Consider the following 18,689-nt stretch of genomic DNA (forward strand, 5'->3'; position numbering starts at 1 on the left):
GGCGCCCCGCAGCCGCACCTCCTCCGGCCGGCGCTTCCTCCCGAACTGCTCCGGCCGCCGTCGCCCTCTCCTCCGTCCATCCTCGAGTCGCGCGAGGAACCCTAGATCTGGATTAAGGTCGACCCTGAAAATCTTCCAAGTCCCGTGTTGTTCACAATATGTTGCTCTGTTCATCGCATCACATCTCATTGCATACTGCTCCGTTTTGCGTGCATGATATATCGAAATGTTCGCCTCGAGATGCTCTTCATTTTGTTCTATTGTGTCGTGCTCGTTTGAGTTCATCTTGATGCCAAAATCTCTGATGCAAGAGTGCTATGTGATGTTTACTGTTGTTACTTAACAGAACTTGGTGTTTTGTTATTTTTGTTGCATTTAATGTGTGCATCTTATGAGTAGGAGTTCTACATGTGTTTTGATCTATGTCATGCTATCTTTACAGGGGTGTATGCCATGTATTTTTGTGATCTATTTAGTGACTAGCACAAGCATGCAAACTAGGCTTCGTGATGTTTCTGTTTCCTAGGACTTAGGATTTTGCCAAGTATGTTACTGCTGTTATTTTGTTGCCATGTATCCATGTGTCTACAGTGAGATCCATGCTTATTTTGGGTATGTTCAGTAAGTATGTTTTGTAGATATAGTTGTGCTCTATCCATCCATTCCCCTGTTTGCAATTATGGAGTGCCATAGAATGTCTTAATCTTGCTCTACTTTTGCGATAAAATGTTCCTGGTAATTGTTAACATGATATTCAATTTTGCCAAGGTTGTGTAGTTGATCCATTCATGCTATGTATTTGCTATTGCCATGGTTGGCTTCATAAACATGCCATATTGCTGTAGGTATACTTGTTTTGTCATGCATTACTTTGTGATGAGTGAATCAAGCTCACCAAGATGCCTTCATAATGCTGTTAATGCCATGCTCTGTTTTCTGCGAAGTCTGAAACCTGTTACCGAAACTTGCTATGTTTACATGGGTGCCATCATATCTTCTGATCCTTTTTAGCTCATGGTCAGTAAGGGACTTTTGTTCTATGCATTTAGTAGATTCACGCCATGCCTTGGTTTGCTATATTAAGTTCCTGTAGCATGTGTTTTGCTTGCTCTGAACATTGCTACCTGACGCTGTTTATGCCATGTCCAGTAATTTCACTAAGTCTGTGAACCTGATATCTTTTGCACTTTTGCCATGCTTGTTTGAACCTGTTATGTTGTGATCTAGCCATAGATCAGTGTTCATCTTTTGTCAAGCATCTCCTGTAGATTACTGCCATGTGCTTTGTTGCTATGTTGGAGTGCTGTAACATAGTTTCTTGATGCATTCTAAGTGCTATCATGCTGTTAATCGATGAATCGTGTCATCCTTGTTTTGCTTGCCATTTGCAAACCGTGCATCCGTTTCCGGCGATCTTTATATCGATTTCGACCGAAATCATCTCATCTTTCCAGTATCATACTTGGTTTGCCAAGTTACTGCCTTGTTCATCCTTTTTCTTCCAGAGCACGCATACGCATCGCATATCATTCATGTATTGCATCATGTTGCTTGTGCTTTTCCCGTGATTGATTGTGGTTCCATTGCTTGTTTTCTTGCTGTGGGTAGAGCTGGGAGACGAGTTCGTGAACGAGGAACCTGTTGAGTACGCTTACGAGGATCAAGCTTTCGACAACCCTGAGAACCTTGCAGGCAAGATGACCATACCCTCGAAATCACTTCTATCTTTGCTTTGCTAGTTGTTCGCTCTATTTGCCATGCTGCGCTACCTACCACTTGCTATATCATGCCTCCCATATTTCCATGTCAAGCCTCTAACCATCCTTTCCTAGCAAACCGTTGTTTGGCTAAGTTACCGCTTTTGCTCAGCCCTTCTTATAGCGTTGCTAGTTGCAGGTGAAGTTGAAGTTGGTTCCATGTTGGAACATGGATATTTTGGAATATCACAATATCTCTTGTTTAATTAATGCATCTATATATTTGGTAAAGGATGGAAGGCTCGGCCTTATGCCTGGTGTTTTGTTCCACTCTTGCCGCCCTAGTTTCCGTCATACCGGTATTATGTTCCTTGAGTTTGCGTCCCTTACGCGGTTGGGTGATTTATGAGACCCCCTTGACAGTTCGCCTTGAATAAAACTCCTCCAGCAAGGCCCAACCTTGGTTTTACCATTTGCCACCTAAGCCTTTTTCCCTTGGGTTTTCGCGAGCCCGAGGGTCATCTTTATTTAACCCCCCCCCCCTGGGCCAGTGCTCCTTCGAGTGTTGGTCCGAACCGAGCAGCCTGCGGGGCCACCTCGGGGAAACTCGAGGCCTTGTTTTACTCGTAGCTTAACTTATCCAGTGTGCCCTGAGAACGAGATATGTGCAGCTCCTATCGGGATTTGTCGGCGCATCGGGCGGCTTTGCTGGTCTTGTTTTACAATTGTCGAATGTCTTGTAAACCGGGATTCCGAGACTGATCGGGTCTTTCCGGGAGAAGGTTTATCCTTCGTTGACCGTGAGAGCTTATAGTGGGCTAAGTTGGGACACCCCCTGCAGGGTATTATCTTTTGAAATCCGTGCCCGCGGTTATGAGGCAGATGGGATTTTGTTAATGTCCGGTTGTAGAGAACTTGTCACTTGACTTAATTAAAATACATCAACCGTGTGTGTAGCCGTGATGGTCTCTTCTCGGCGGAGTCCGGGAAGTGAACACGGTTGGAGTTATGCATGAATGTAAGTAGTTTCAGGATCACTTCTTGATCATTTCTAGCTTCGCGACCATTGCGTTCCTTCTCTTCTCGCTCTCTTTTGCGTATGTTAGCCACCATATATGCTTAGTGCCTGCTGCAGCTCCGCCTCATTACACCATCCTTTCCTATAAGCTTAAATAGTCTTGATCTCGCGGGTGTGAGATTGTTGAGTCCTCGTGACTCACAGATTCTACCAAAACAGTTGCAGGTGCCGACGATACCAGTGCAGATGACACAACCGAGCTCAAGTGGGAGTTCGACGAGGAACGTGGTCGTTATTATGTTTCTTTTCCTGATGATCAGTAGTGGAGCCCAGTTGGGACGATCAGGGATCTAGCATTTGGGGTTATCTTATTTTCATTTGTATTTGACCGTAGTCGGTCTATGTGTGGATTTTGGATGATGTATGAATTAATTTATGTATTGTGTGAAGTGGCGATTGTAAGCCAACTCTCGTTATCCCATTCTTGTTCATTACATGGGATTGTGTGAAGATAACCCTTCTTGCGACAATACCACAATGCGGTTATGCCTCTAAGTCGTGCCTCGACACGTGGGAGATATAGCCGCATCATGGGCGTTACAATACACTTGGGTATACTTCTTCAAGAGGAAGAGCGAGACCCAACAAACCGTCATTGACTTTGCAAATGAAGCCCAACGTCAACACAATGCAAAGATCTTGACTATAAGAAGTGACAACGGCACCGAGTTCAAGAACTACACCTTGCATGAGTTTCTTAGTGATGAGGGGATCAAGCATCAATATTCCGCACCATACACCCCTCAACAAAATGGTGTAGCGGAGAGGAAGAACCGGACGTTGATGGATGCGGCAAGGACCATGATGGCGGAGTTCAAGTCTCCATACAACTTTTGGGCCGAAGCCATCAACACCGCGTGTCATGCATCAAATCGGCTCTATCTCCGCAAAGGCTTGAACAAGACTCCATATGAGATACTCACCGGTAACAAGCCCAACCTCAAGTACTTTCGGGTGTTCGGGTGTAAGTGTTTCATTCTCAAGAAAGGTGTTCGTTTGACTAAATTTGAGGCTAGAGTTCAAGAGGGCATATTTGTTGGTTATGCTACAAACTCTCATGCTTACCGTGTCCTCAATAAATCCACGGGACTTATTGAGGAGACGTGTAACATGGAGTTTGATGAGAATAACGGCTCCCAAGTGGAGCAAAGTGGCACTTGTGATGTAGGTGATGAAATTCCTCCCCAAGCCATAAGAAGAATGGGAGTTGGTTTCATCCTACCCATTGAGGAACCCCTTGTGGCTGAAGGAGAAGGACAATTCTCCACTCAAGTGGAGCCATCACCAACCCAAGGCCCACACACTTCCGAAGAACAAAGTGAAGGCCCTCTACATCATGAACAAGACCAAGGGCAAGATCAATCTCAAGACGGTGTTGAATCACCAAGTGATGCCCAAGGTCAAGTTCTCTCCTCCGAGCATGTTCAAGATCAAGAGCAAGCTCAAGATTAAGAACAAGCTCAAGACGGTGCTCAAGATGATCAAGTGTCCGCTCCTCATCTCTCCCCCGATGAGGAATTGGAGCGTCGTGCCGCCAAGATTGCATCCAAGCTCTCTACCAAGGGTCATCTCATGAAGAATGTGCTTGGAAGCATTCAAAAGGGGGTAAGCACCCGTAGACAATTGGCAAACTATTGTGAACATCACGCGTTTGTCTCTTGTGTTGAACCCCAAAAGGTCTATGAGGCGCTCGAAGATCCGGATTGGCTCAATGCCATGCATGAAGAACTCAACAACTTCGAGTACAACAAGGTGTGGAGATTGGTGCCAAGGCCAACGGGGAACCACAATGTCATCGGAACCAAGTGGATATTCAAGAAAAAGCAAGATGCTCATGGGACCATCGTTCGCAACAAGGCAAGATTGGTAGCACAAGGCTACTCGCAAGTCGAGGGTATCGACTACGGTGAAACCTTTGCTCCCGTTTCTTGCCTTGAATCAATTCGTTTGTTGATTGCTTATGCTTCTCATCATAACTTTAAGTTGCAACAAATGGATGTGAAGAGTGATTTTCTTAATGGTCCTATTAATGAGTTGGTGTATGTCAAGCAACCCCCCGGGTTCGAGGATCCCTACTTCCCCGATCATGTGTATCAACTTGATAAGGCACTCTATGGCCTTAAACAAGCCCCACGTGCGTGGTATGACCACCTTACCGAGTTGTTGCAAGATCGTGGTTTTGAAGTTGGGAAAATCGACCCCACTCTTTTTACTAAGAAGGTCAAAGGGGAGTTGTTTGTGTGCCAACTATATGTTTATGATATTATCTTCGGTTCCCCTAACAAAGCTTTCAATGAGGAATTTGCCGCTCTCATGACCTCAAAGTTCAAGATGTCTTCGATGGGAGAATTGAAGTTCTTTCTCAGGTTTGAAGTCAAGCAAAGAAGAGAAGGAACCTTCATCAACCAAGCCAAATATACTCAAGACATGCTCAAGAGATTCAAGCTAAGTGATGTCAAGCCGGCTTCCACTCCAATGCCCGTCAAATGCCAACTTGACATAGATCCCAATGGTAAAGCGGTGGATCAAAAGGTATATCACTCCATGATTGGCTCCTTGCTTTACCTTTGTGCATCTAGACCGGATATCATGTTGAGTGTGGGAATTTATGCACGGTTTCAAGCCGCACCTAAGGAAAGCCACTTCGTGGCGGTCAAACGAATCTTTCGATATTTGGCTCATACCCCAAACTTTGGCTTATGGTACCCAAGAGGAGCAAACTTCAAGCTTGCAGGATATTCAGACTCGGATTGGGCGGAAGACAAAGTGGATAGGAAGTCCACTTCCGGAGGGTGCCAATTCCTTGGTTGCTCTTTGGTAAGTTGGTCTTCTAAGAAGCAAAGTTGTGTGTCTCTCTCGTCCACCGAAGCGGAGTATGTGGCGGCCGATAGTTGTTGTGCACAACTTCTATGGATGAGGCAAACTTTAAAGGATTATTGTGTCATTTGTGACAAAGTGCCTCTTTGGGTGACAATGAAAGTGCCATCAAGATTTCTCTCAACCCGGTGCAACACTTCAAGGCGAAGCATATTGAGATTCGGTATCACTTCATCCGGGATCACATTAGGCGAGGGGAGATCGAGCTCAACTACGTCAACACTCATGATAACCTTGCAGATATTTTCACGAAGCCCTTGGATGAAGCAAGATTTCACGAGTTAAGGCATGAGCTAAATATCATTGATTCGAGCAATGTTGCTTGAACCCTTGCACACCCCACCATACTCAACTTGTTATCTTGTTTAGGTGTAGGCATGAACATAGGGGGAGTGTTGTTCTCTCAATGAACTCTCCCTCCCCCCATTATGCATACATTGATCAACTCTTTCACATTAGCCATTGTTGATGGTACTTGTGCCTCAAAGACGAGTTTTGGTCATGGGCCCAAGGATAATTCTTCGCGGTGCCATACCAATTGACTCAAACATAGGTGGCTCCGGCCACCGCCCTCTCTTTGGAGAGGTTGTGTTGTGTGTTTAGTCCTTGTTGTTTCTTGTCTCTCTTTCTTCGTGCCGAGCTTGCGTGTGTTGTCTCGTGTGTCAGCGTTTTGGTGCGTCCGTTCGCTTGAAGGTTGCTTTTCAATGGCCCTTTGGTCTTCTCCGTTTTGAAACTTGCATTTTCCCGGACACACGGTACTACCACGGCTTGCCACGGTACTACCGCAGGAGCTGCGCACGGTATTACTGCACCCAGCACGGCAGTAAATTTTTACTGCCGCCTGGGGGAGCGGTACTACCGCCCTCGGTGCGGTACTTCCGCCCAGGCGGTACTACCGCGATGACACGTGGTACTACCGCGCAGTCGAGAGCGCGTTGGGGTTAACAGCGGGCAGGGGGAGTTCCAACTCCCCCATACCCATTCACTCTTTCTCCCCACGCCGTCTCTCTCTCCTGCCCAAGAATGGCGCCGGAGACCCTCGCCGGATCTCCGTATCCGGCCGCTCTCCTTGGATTCCGACCAGTGGGATCGTTCCCCACCACTTCCTCTTGCCATGGAACAAGGTTTCTCCCCAAATCCCTCTCTCTTTGGTTTGTTCTTTTGCTTCTAGGTTTTTGGGGAGATGCATGTTGTTCTTGAGATTTTAGGCCAAATCTTTGCAAGAGTAGGATGTAGGCGAGTAGGAATGCGTAGAGATGGTACTTGATATGTTGCCTCGTGGTAGATTTCATCGACCGTAGTACCGCTTTGTTGTCACGGTTGTGCTCAGATCCAGTTGCGGATTCGGATCTGAAACCGTGCGGTACTACCGCATCTCTGGTGCGGTACTACCGCTCCTTAGGGGCGGTACTACCGCGCGAGGCGCGGCACTAAAATTCTACTGCCGCTCCGAGACACGGTACTACCGTGCCACCCTGGCGTGGTACTATCGTGGCTAGGAGCGGCACTAAATTTTTAGTACCGCGCAGCCATGCGGTACTACCGTTGTTGTCAAATCTCTCAAGTGGCACTTATCGAGTGCGAGTTCTACTTGTTTCTCCTGTTTTGCTGTGGTCTTTGCATTGATCCTTCTCCTTTCTCTTGCGTGTTTTGTGTTGTGTGTCTTAGGTGGTGGCTCCGGTGCCCCGGCTCGCCGTTCCAATCCCAGCCGTGACACGGGCTCCAAGCGTCTGCGCAACCAAGATGAAGCTCCAGAGGGCTCCAATGCCCCCCAACGCAGGACCAAGACCACCGCCACCAAGAATAAGGAGCCCTCCATGGGCATGGATGAGATACCCCTTGCTGAGTTTGTCACTCGAAGGAAGACCAACCCCTATGTGAATCCTCGTGCCAACTTCAGAGGGAATGACCTGTTCTGGACCAAGCAGCAGAATCTCATTTATTTGGATGTGATCAAGGCCAAGCAGAACATGTATGTGGACGTGCACTGGATTGACATGAATCACATGAGGGAGGATAAGCATCGTGCCTATTTTGGTGAGGCTTTGGATTTGGTGGAGCAGTTTGGCATTGAGGATGTGATCTCTTTCCACCTGGATTTTGACCCTGAGATTGTGGCTCAGTTCTTTACTTCGGTCCACTTCCATACTGATGAGGGACGGAAGATAACCTGGATGACCAATGGACAACTGATGACTGCTAAGTGGAAGGACTTCATGGATTTGCTTCAGGTTCCTGATGAGGGGCTCAACACGCCTGTTGGTGTATGCCCTCATGCCAATTCCGAGTCAGCCAACAAGAACAAGCTTCAACCCTACTATGTTGAGAAATTGCTTCCCGGTGGCAAGAAGACGTGGGTGCTGAACTCATTCCTTGACATCATGCATCGCATCTTCCGCAACTTCCTCTTTCCCTGCATTGGTGACAAGGACAAGGTGCATGCCTATCTTGTGGATATGATGCTCATTTGTGAGGAGGCGCGCATTTCTCAGAGGCAACCACTTGATGTCTCACATATCATGTGGTGCGAGCTTCGGTTTGCGGTGTTCAACCGTAAGGTACCCATCTATGGACCTTACCTGTTTCTGTTGATCTCGAAGACTTGGGAGAAGCTGTATCCCGATGATGAGTTTCTTGCTCCTGACTGGACTCGTCATGAGCCTATCAAACTCCGTGTCAAGACCCAGTGGGCCAACACAACTACTCGTGCTGAGGCTGAGGCTGCTAGGATGGATGTTGATGAGGAGGAGATTGAGGAGGAGGACACATATGAGGACAGCTCTGCTGGGTATGCTCCTCCCTCTACTCAGCCCTCATGGGCTAAGAAGCTGAAGGCCAAGATGAAGGCCTTGTTCTGCATGCAAGCAAAGGGGCAGTACCGGACTCACGTTGCCTCCAAGGAGAGTCGCCGTCGCGACAAGAGGATCTTAAGGACTTTTGGAGAGAACATTTCCAGCGGATTCGAGAAGCACATCACTCCAGAGGCTGAATGGATGGCAAAACAAGGCTACAAGTGGACTGATTCTGAGGAGGAGCCCATCCCCGCCGCCGAGTCCGACGGAGAGCGTGCGAGTGATTACTCCGCTTGAGCCACCACTTGTGTTGTAGGTGTCCTCTCTGCCTTTTTGGCGTCTCGATGCCAAAGGGGGAGAGAGTGTAGGATTTGCGAGTCGTGTGTCATGTTTGTTTCACTTGCTTTCGTTCTGTTGAACCTCGTTTGCTTTGGTTTGGTTTGCACTTGTGAGACCTTCCTATCATATGGTGTAAGACATATGCACTCTATCGTACCTTATTGAGCTTATGCTATCTTGTGCTATTTACATTATGCTCATATTTATCATCTTGCTTAGCGTTAGCTTTATTATTGCAAGATATGCCTTGTCTATAAAATATAGGGGGAGTGTTGATCCTAGTATGTGTGCCATGCAGTCCAAAGCACTTCTCTTGATAGCAGACATCTAGGGGGGAGCCCGTCTATATTTTATAGACATGGGGTTTGCCCATGTTTCGTTTATCTCCCTTTGTGCAAATCCCGTATTGTCATCAATCCACCAAAAAGGGGGAGATTGTAAGGGCATATTTATCCCTTAGTTGTTTTGGTGATTGATGACAATGCTTTTGCGGACTAATCGTGTGCATTGAGTATTTCAGACATATCATGACTAGGCACAAGACGATTTGGTGCCCCTCGAAGACTATTGAAGACGACGTTTCTCTATGTTTCTTTTCGGTGGATTTGAGTCGTAGGAAAGCCGTACTATTAAGAGGGGGTCCGCTTTGGAAAGGTTTGGGTGGAATCATCACATACACGTCTACTCTATTTGCACCGCCTTCCTTTGGCACTTTGGAGCATCCTCCGTCTTTTCTTGTCTAGGCAAAATGTCGTGATTGCTGAACTGGGGCATGTGGTAGTACTGCTCCTAGAAGCGGTAGTACCGCAGGCCCTTGAGGTAGTACCGGCCTATGGCGTGGTAGTACTGCAAGTGCCCACGGTAGTACCGCTTCCTTGGAGCGGAAGTACTGTGGCCTCAGGCCAGGCGTTGTTGCTATTGCGGTAGTAGGGGCGGATGTAATTTTTTACATCAGTGTAGTACCGTGCCAGGGGCGCGGTAGTACCGTGCGCTTTGGCCAGGCTCAGCAGCATGCGCGGCAGTAGGGGCGGATGTAATTTTTTACATCCGCGCCCCGCGCGGTAGTACCGCTCCTGGCTTACGGTACTACTGTGTCGGATTTTTGCATAGACCCCAACTCAGCGGAAGTTGCCACGGATGTATTTTTATATGTCCGTGCCTTCCCAAAAACTGAACTATCCCTGCCTTGCGGTAGTACCGCGCCAGCGGTTCTACCGCCCTCTGCTTCATTGCATCTGGGCTGTTCTGGTTTCTGCTGCATGGGCGGTAGTACCGCGGGGCCCTGCGGTAGTACTGTGTGCCCTTGCGGTAGTACCGTGTCCCCAGCGCGGTAGTACCGTGCTTCGCAGGCTGAGTTGGTGGATAACGGTTGGATTTGTTCTTCCACTATATAAGAGGTGTCTTCTTCTCTGAGTTGACTATCTCTTCCATCCCCAAGCTCCATTGTTGCTCCAAGCTTCATTTTCGCCTAATCTCTCTCCCTAGCCAATCAAACTTGTTGATTTTCTAGGGATTGGTTGAGAAGGCCCCAATCTACACTTCCACCAAGAGAAATTTGATTCCCCCCACTAATCCCTTGCGGATCTTGTTACTCTTGGGTGTTTGAGCACCCTAGACGGTTGAGGTCACCGCGGAGCCATATTCCATTGTGGTGAAGCTTCGTGGTGTCGTTGGGAGCCTCCAATTAAGTTGTGGAGATTTTCCCAACCTTGTTTGTAAAGGTCCGGTCGCTGCCTCCAAGGGCACCAATAGTGGAATCACGGCATCTCGCATTGTGTGAGGGCGTGAGGAGAATACGGTGGCCCTAGTGGCTTCTTGGGGAGCATTGTGCCTCCACACCGCTCCAACGGAGACGTACTTCCCTCAAAAGGAAGGAACTTCGGTAACACATCCTCGTCTTCACCGGCCCCACTCTTGGTTATCTCGTGCCTTTACTTGTGCAAGCTTATTTGTGTTATATCCCTTGCTTGCTTGTGTGCTTGTTGTTGTTAGATCATATAGGTTGCTCACCTAGTTGCATATTTAGACAACCTACTTTGATGTAAAGTTTAATTTGGTAAAGAAAAGTTAAAAATTGTTAGTTGCCTATTCATCCCCGCCCTCTAGTCAACTATATCGATCCTTTCAAGGGGGGGATTTCAAGTACCATAAAGAATGCCAGGAAATTAGTGGAATGTTCAACCCATTTCTGCCTCAAATCCATGTACTCAAAGATCTGAACCATACGTTTAGAACATTTGCAACACACGCAAATAACCTGCCAGATCCATTTACTGACTATAACGGTGTCACACAATCCTACAATCCTGCAAAAAAATGACTGAAAGAGTGCATGTATCACCAAAATCCACTCCACCCCCCGTACGAAGCAATAGGGGGAGATGTATGGCAAAAGTATATCAGGATTCAGCTTCTTGCAAGCAAGGATATCGAGGCCTCTGAATCAGTAAATGCAAGTCAACTTCACGTTGGCAGACACCTAATGGGTAGTATACAGTGGATGGGAAATCTCCACCAACCCAGGTCATAGTGCACAAAATGACCGGGACATCAGAATACCCGACTCAATCACATTGGGAAATCGCGAGCAGTCACCATCGATAATGATATTTCCATCAACTATATATTGATATATAGATTCTGGAGAAACATATAATCGGAAGTCTACAATTGTCGACATACATTTCCCAACTAGATTGCAAAAACCTTTCAAATGATACAGATCCAAAGACCATGGCCATAGCAAAGTGTGAACAACACTCGGACTGAACTCAAGCAAAGGGTATAATCTTGGTAGAAATAATCTTGCTCAATAAAGGAAAGGTATTCACATAAGCAATACCTACACCAGTTTTCTTCTGGAAATAGAATTGAGAACAACGAGGTGGTGAAACATAGAGCAAGTATTGTAGCACAAGGGTTCACGCAGATAACCAACTATTCTCGAGAGGTGGAATCTCTTTCCGATAACTTATATCTTTGGCAGTACAAAATCATCTATCTCTGCAGTTGATAGATGTAGTGATTACAAATCTATGTGTATCACTAGATTCAGATATAGATGGTTCCTGATGGAATCTCACTTCTGAATCAAAATGCAAATCGCAACATACATTGTGTAAAAATCAATAAGTTACCATACGACTTATCGTTGTCGGTATATTTTGGTACAACCGACCTAGTGAGTTCCTTATACTCAAGGATTACTCCTACATTGATGGTTACCCATACATGTTAAGCGTGTAATCATCTAAATGACGGAATTTGAGATGAAGGATCTGGGTAAAACCTCGAGCACCTTCACTCATACATTATGGTACACTATGTTGTCCATATCCAAAATATACTGGGGAAATTCATTGTGGACAAATCTTATGCATCCATAACTCACATGGCTTCGTTCTCTAGACATAGAGAAAGATCCATTAAAACCATGAGTTGATGAGAATGTGATATTGGGACATAGAGTTCCATATCCTAGTGCCATTGGACCCACCACACATTATTGGTTGGGGCTCAAGAATATCTTTCGATATCTCCAAGGCATCAAACATTTTGTCCTAACCTTTCAGTTTCAAATAAATCTGGACACCAATATCATTGTATACATCGATCGGATCCCTGCTATATTAGATCATAGACAAGGTTTGTGTTCCTGTTATGTGTGATAGCCATCTCATGAGTGTCTTTGAAACAGACCTCGTGGCTACATCCACTAACCATTATCTCAAAGATAATGTTGCTTGTGTTGCCCGGATGCAAACAGATTACACAATAAGCAATATCGATATGTTGCATATCTTGCAAGACAAATCATGTGACTGATTTGTTCACCAAGTCTCTACCAACTTCTAGATGCCATAAATATGTTCATGGAATTGGTATGTGACGGCTTCGGAACTAGCAAGAATCAGGGGGAGTATCTTCCTAAATTGTTCCTGTTCAAAGCATAATAGTATACTCTTTTTTCCTTCATGAGTTTACTTTTATAGGTTCTCATCAAGGTTTTTAATAAGGTAATATCAATAGAAGATCATATGTCATACTTTCTGTTTTCCCCACTGGGGTTTTTAGGAAAGTATATATGACATATTTATTGTCCTCTTGGTTCTATGAGTTTTCTCATATTGAGTTGAAAGAGACAATAACCATTATATGTTGCATCATTCTCTCCTTATTTTTCCCACCGGGTTTGAAGGAGTTTTAGATATCAAACACATATCTTCTCATATTTTTCCCACAGTTTTTTTTGGGAGATATCATCGATTTCAAAGATCATCAAGACTACACGAATAATCTCAAGATTATACAAGGGATACAAGACATACACGACGTAGCTTTGTGAGGGGGGAGTGTTAGAATTAGATTCTAACTGGCAGTTACGTAGTGCCCAAAGCGACGTACGGACGCGTCTATCTGTACGGACGCCTTTTACTGTAACAGGCGCCTGTTTACTCCGAACAAGCGCCTTTTCCTCTTGTAACCGACACTGCCAAGGGTTGGCAGTCCCTGTATAAATACCATGTCGATGATCAATGAAGTAAACAGTTCTATTCATTTACTTTGAATCTTTACACTTTCTACCTCCCAAACCCCTGTATAAATACCATGTCGATGATCAATGAAGTAAACAGTTCTATTCATTTACTTTGAATCTTTACACTTTCTACCTCCCAAACCCAAGTCTTCAACTTCCCAACATTTCCATCCTATTGAAGCCGTCTTTATAATATGAAAATCAGCCTTCTAATCCAAGCTTTCAATCCCAAAATATTAATATTTTTGCATGACATTTTCACAGCTTATGTCTCTTGCCTTGTTCTTTGTTCGTAGTAACAAAGAAAAGATGTTTAAGTGGTCCGTAAAATTTCTTTGTTTTTTTCCTTTGAAACTCAAACTAAAGGAAACCGTTTCTCCATTCTCGCACATGTCATTCATTTGAATGAAATGGATGAATGATATCAACTGGGAAGAGATCAACTTGGGATTCCTAAGTTTTTCACCCACTTTTCCTATACGAATAAAAGAGGCAGTGCACCTGACATGTCATTTTATCAACCAAAATTAGCACTAAAAACGAAAATACCAAGTCAAGTGGTATATATAAAAACGAAAATGTACTAATAGGAGGGCAGAGCAAAAGTTTCATTGTCTCCCAATATGAACATACTGTGTGGCTATACATACATTATCCATCAAATGGTAATGTAGAAGAGATGATACGAGCAAACAAGCGCTCAGATGGCTAGTCTCTTGGCCGGTGAGTAGAGCGACACGGCCCCAAGCTTGGGATTTGCGTACTTGTTGTAGACCACCTTCTGCTTGCTGCTCCCCGCTGCCGTCGAGTGCAGGCTTGCCAGTCGCCTTGCGCACTGCCTTCAGTTCCAAACATACATCCATCACAACATAGATCACATTCAGTCAATTCTATCCAAATGCATACAGAAATCAATTTTCTGAAGACAGTAGCAGGTGAGCATCATAATTACAAGTGTGGTTTAGGTCTGATAGATGTAAGTAAACAACCAGATTTCAGAAAAGCAAGGCCAAGTCAGGAAGAAGACATACATCAACTGCGACTCGCCTAAGCCGGTGTGGTGCTCCAGGATGTCGCTCCATCCCGGACTCATGTTCAGGGTGCACCGAGCAGTGTACACAGCCGCTGCCGCAGTCACGGATGGCGAGTACACGAGCATCGAGTAGTCCACCAGTGCGAGCTCAGCATAAAAAAATGCCATGTTCTCCAGCTGCATTGCATTGCATTAAGCACACAGCAAATAATCTCTTGCATCAACGCGTTAACACAAATCTGTACTACTGAAAATGGTGGGTGGGTTACCTCCTTGTCGCCCATCGCAGCTTTCGCATATCGAAGGAGGAACACATACACCGTCGGAACTGTTAAGTTCCACTGGAGCTTGTTTAGTATGGACTTCTCCGTGCTTAGGACCTGCTCCCTGCTAAATGCATTGTCTGATAGGACCAAAAGCTCCTTAACCTGTAAAGCAAACGTGTATGTTTGATGTACTAAATAATCAGATTTCACAAGCAAGTCTGGTCAAGTTTGATCTGACAGACATCAGTTGATCATGTAACCATAGTTGAATTACCCAAAGAAACAGAACTAGCAGCACTATTTACACAAATCAAACAGCATCATCATCATCACTAGTGTAAACTAGCAGGAGAAGAAAGAAACCCTACCAGTGGAGCCCATATTTCTTCATACTTGCATGATATAAGCATGGCGCTTACGCCAACGAGCTGGAGCTCCTTTCTCAGCACATTCTCCATGGATAAGTACTGATCAATGATGTAGACCGTGAGATATAAAGTCTCTGGCATAAGCATAAGCCTGTGGTGCACTTCGATGAGCCAATCAATCAGAATAGCTCGCATCCTCTCATTGATATCAGTCTGTGAGCTCATGTAGGTGCAGAGAGGTCGTGAGCTTCCCTGGACACGCAGCCATGCAACAACTGTTAATACACAAGTTGACTGTTACCAGATAGGAGTACAACAACTTCCTAACTCTACAGTTACTTCACATGAAGAGCTCACCTCAGTGCTCTTGTAGAACCTGTAAATGTCTTCAACGTAATCTACCACTGCGAGCTCATTGTGAGCATCAGCTTTATCGATGTTGTATGTCGCCGAGACCTTCTTCGTGCTGGAGATCACCCCATCAGATTCCTGTGTCCAGAACAAGAATTCAGCTAGCGATTCTTAGGACCAAGACACCAAGGCTTAGATGTCAGCACACAATATCATATCACACTTCATACCCTGCTGCATTTGGTTAGAATTGCGGTAAGCGGCGGCGCCCTCCAGGAGGTGGCTCTCTTGCCTGGATTTTTCTTTTCATTCTCGGAGTCTGAGCTTATCACGATCACTTCGGGCTTCACTCTGTTGTTCTCCTTCTGCTTCTTTATTGCTTTCCTACAATTGTCAACCGCTGCAACAGCTACTGCCTTGGGACGATTTGGAACAGCCAGAGCAGCCCGGCTACTCATCCGATTACTGAGATCGATAAGGGCTGGACGGGGTCTCGCTGCTGGTTGTTGGCCAGCCGCGGCCTTCGGTCTCCTGACAGGCTTGGCATCTGCTCAAAATGGAGTTTCAGAGGAGGAACACAAAAAATCGAGCAGAACAGATGTACTGAAATTAGGTGAAGTAGAACAATAAGAACAAGAATCACAACAAATCTTGCACAGTAAAGTATTAGATACACGAAGAACCTGCATGGAGGGGAATTCAAGGAGCCTACTGCTAAGAACAAGAAGGCAAACCAGGGAGCAACAAGAAACGCAGTTGACATCTCCAAAGGCACCATCTTTACCACGAAAAGGGGACAAGAATCCTAAATAGTGCCCAAATGACATACATAAAAAGACAAACTCGCAAAATCAATGCAGGATATCTAGAGCTTGTCGCGGCAACCAAGCAAAGAAATCTTCCATATCAAGAAAAGCCATGTCCATAATTCAACAAATGCGCCAACGCGACAACTAAAAACTTCACATTTACGTGCGCCTCCGATGAAATCCTCGGGTTTGAAGGGACCAAATCCGACAGGAAGAACCCCTCCCCAAACAAGCAGATACCCATCGTCATCGAGCTGTCCAAAGATCCCCCCTTTGTGGCGAAAAAGGAACGATAATCCGTACTAGTACATCCATACATCGGCAGAACCAAGCGTCGATGGATTTCGACACCAGACAATCGAATCTACGCGAAGAAAATCCACAACAGTAACTCGATCAACAGACCTCCAAACCAAAACCTAGAGCTCCTCGAGACGGGCCAAGAACACCCACACACAATCAATCCAAGAATCCGATGAACCCGCACCAACCTACAAGGCCTCGCCCGCTACTTCTCCCCCACCCTACTAGCCACCAGCAGCGAGGAGATAAACAGGCCAAGAAAGGGGAAGCCGGGGAGACTCACCGCCCTTGTGTTCTTGAGCAAGAGCATCGCTGGCGGCGGCGGCGGCTTGCCTCCTCGACGCCATCGCCGCGTTCCCGGAGGACTCTGGAACTCTTCTCCCCGTTGTTCTCTCTCCTCCCTGTTCTTGAACTCGACGACGGCGAGACGTTCTTTGTGGTTGTGGAGGAGAAGGAACTGAAGAGGAGACGGGAAGGAGGGCTGGCGGCGGGGCGATTTGCTTTGTAGGGGGAATTTCCGAGGCGTCTCCAACGGTCGACTTATTTTAATTGTTGGAAACCGACGGTGGGACAGCGCACAGTCAGACGGCCGGGATTCGCTGATATAAATTGTTGTGGAACAATGGGGGGGAAACTCGAATACCTCAAAGATGGAAAGTACTTTGACGATTTTGACACGGATCTGGTGCATTCATCGGCTTCCCTTTCCACCGTTTGATTGTCATCGTCCAGCCCGTCGGATCGGGCGCACATAATTTTTCGAATGTTGACAGTAGTACTACCAAATTCATTTCAGAAGAAAGAAGGTTGATCCAGTTTATGAGGAAAAAAGTCCAAAACAAACCTTGAATATGTAGACGAAAGTTAAACTAAACCTCAAACTCTTAATCCCTGAAATCAGCACACCAAACTCTCTAATCCCGGTCTATTTTAAACCTTAAGAGGACTTCGCCGGTATTTGCTGAATTGGGCCGGCCCAGTAGCGTAGTCGCTCTCGGGCGCACAGTAATTTGTTTTTCTTATTTTTTTCTTTTATGTTGTCATTTCTTTTTCATTTTTACACATGCCTAATTTTTCTCGGTACCCAATGTACATTTTTAACACATAAACTAAATATTTGATAAACTTTTGATATTTTCAAATAAATTATGGACATCTTTAAATTAAATGTTTTCAAAACTTTTTTGAATATATGGTAATATTTTTTCCAAATACATGTTTTACATTTTCTTAATGACAATACCATTTTATAAAACTACACGAACACTCTTTTACATGGTTCAACATCTTTAAATTTGCATACACTTTTTGCAAACACATGTCACGTATATTCTGTTAAGGTTATGACACATTTTTTTTACAACATAGAAACATTTTTTTACAACACACAAAGAATGTTACCTTTTGTTCAGGTTTCAGAAAAAAAGTTATGGTTCCACGGCATGTTTTTCTCTTTTAGAATTATTACGTCGCGCGTCAAGAAAAAGAAAGAAAGAATTTTTACGTCGCGTGTGATAAGAAAAACAATACTCACTTTATGTCTGGTGTGCCGGCACAGTCGAGTCCACAGCCAACAATCCAAAACATTTTTTTAAAACATTATTTACGAAATAATTTATGAAATTCCAAAAAATGTGACACAATTCTGAAAATCTGAAACATTTTTCATAGCATGTGAAAAACTGTTGGAATTCTGAACATTTTTTGACAAATGTGATTCTCTGAAATCAAGATCAACTTTTTTTAAAATGCGAATAGAACTTCAGAATTCCAATTTTTTTTAAACACAAATGAATTGAATTCATGCGAAAAATATAAAACAGGAACAACTTTTAACTTCTGAACAATTTTAGAAATGCGCGAACATTTTTTAAGCTTCACAAATTCTTGTTGTGTTATAGTGGGCCGGTCTAAATTCTTGCCCGCGAGAGAAGCTGATTATCCCGACCGGGTTTGTAGTTCCCGGTGTGCCAAATGGGTCTAGGGTCCAAAATAGACCGGGATTACAAGTTCAGAGTGCCAATTTCCGGGATTCAAAGTTCAGGGTTTGATTTAGCTTTCGTCTACCACTTCAAGGCTTATTTTGAACTTTTTCCGTTTATGAGGGAAACCGGACCCAAAAACCATACAAACGACGCCATTTGGCAAACACACACATCCTCACTAACCACAGGTCCCTCTGACCGGATCCACCTCCAGGACGATGCCTCCAAGAGAGAACGCGACGCCTAAAAGAGCC

The 18,689-nt window shown here is 45.1% G+C and overlaps 1 protein-coding gene across 1 annotated transcript; it reads right to left on the reverse strand.

Moving 5' to 3' along the window:
- Window positions 1-13,904: 13,904 nt before the first annotated feature.
- LOC123078209 (cyclin-B1-3) lies at window positions 13,905-16,966 on the reverse strand. Its single transcript, XM_044500628.1, has 7 exons — window positions 16,734-16,966; window positions 15,569-15,885; window positions 15,345-15,476; window positions 14,988-15,239; window positions 14,623-14,781; window positions 14,352-14,530; window positions 13,905-14,159 (listed from the first exon to the last, which is right to left on the reverse strand). The coding sequence occupies exons 1-7, from the start codon at window positions 16,795-16,797 to the stop codon at window positions 14,021-14,023; spliced, it is 1,242 nt and encodes a 413-aa protein (XP_044356563.1). The 5' UTR covers window positions 16,798-16,966; the 3' UTR covers window positions 13,905-14,020.
- Window positions 16,967-18,689: the final 1,723 nt, after the last annotated feature.

This window comes from Triticum aestivum, chromosome 3D (assembly GCF_018294505.1).
Source record: "Triticum aestivum cultivar Chinese Spring chromosome 3D, IWGSC CS RefSeq v2.1, whole genome shotgun sequence".
NCBI lineage: Eukaryota > Viridiplantae > Streptophyta > Magnoliopsida > Poales > Poaceae > Triticum > Triticum aestivum.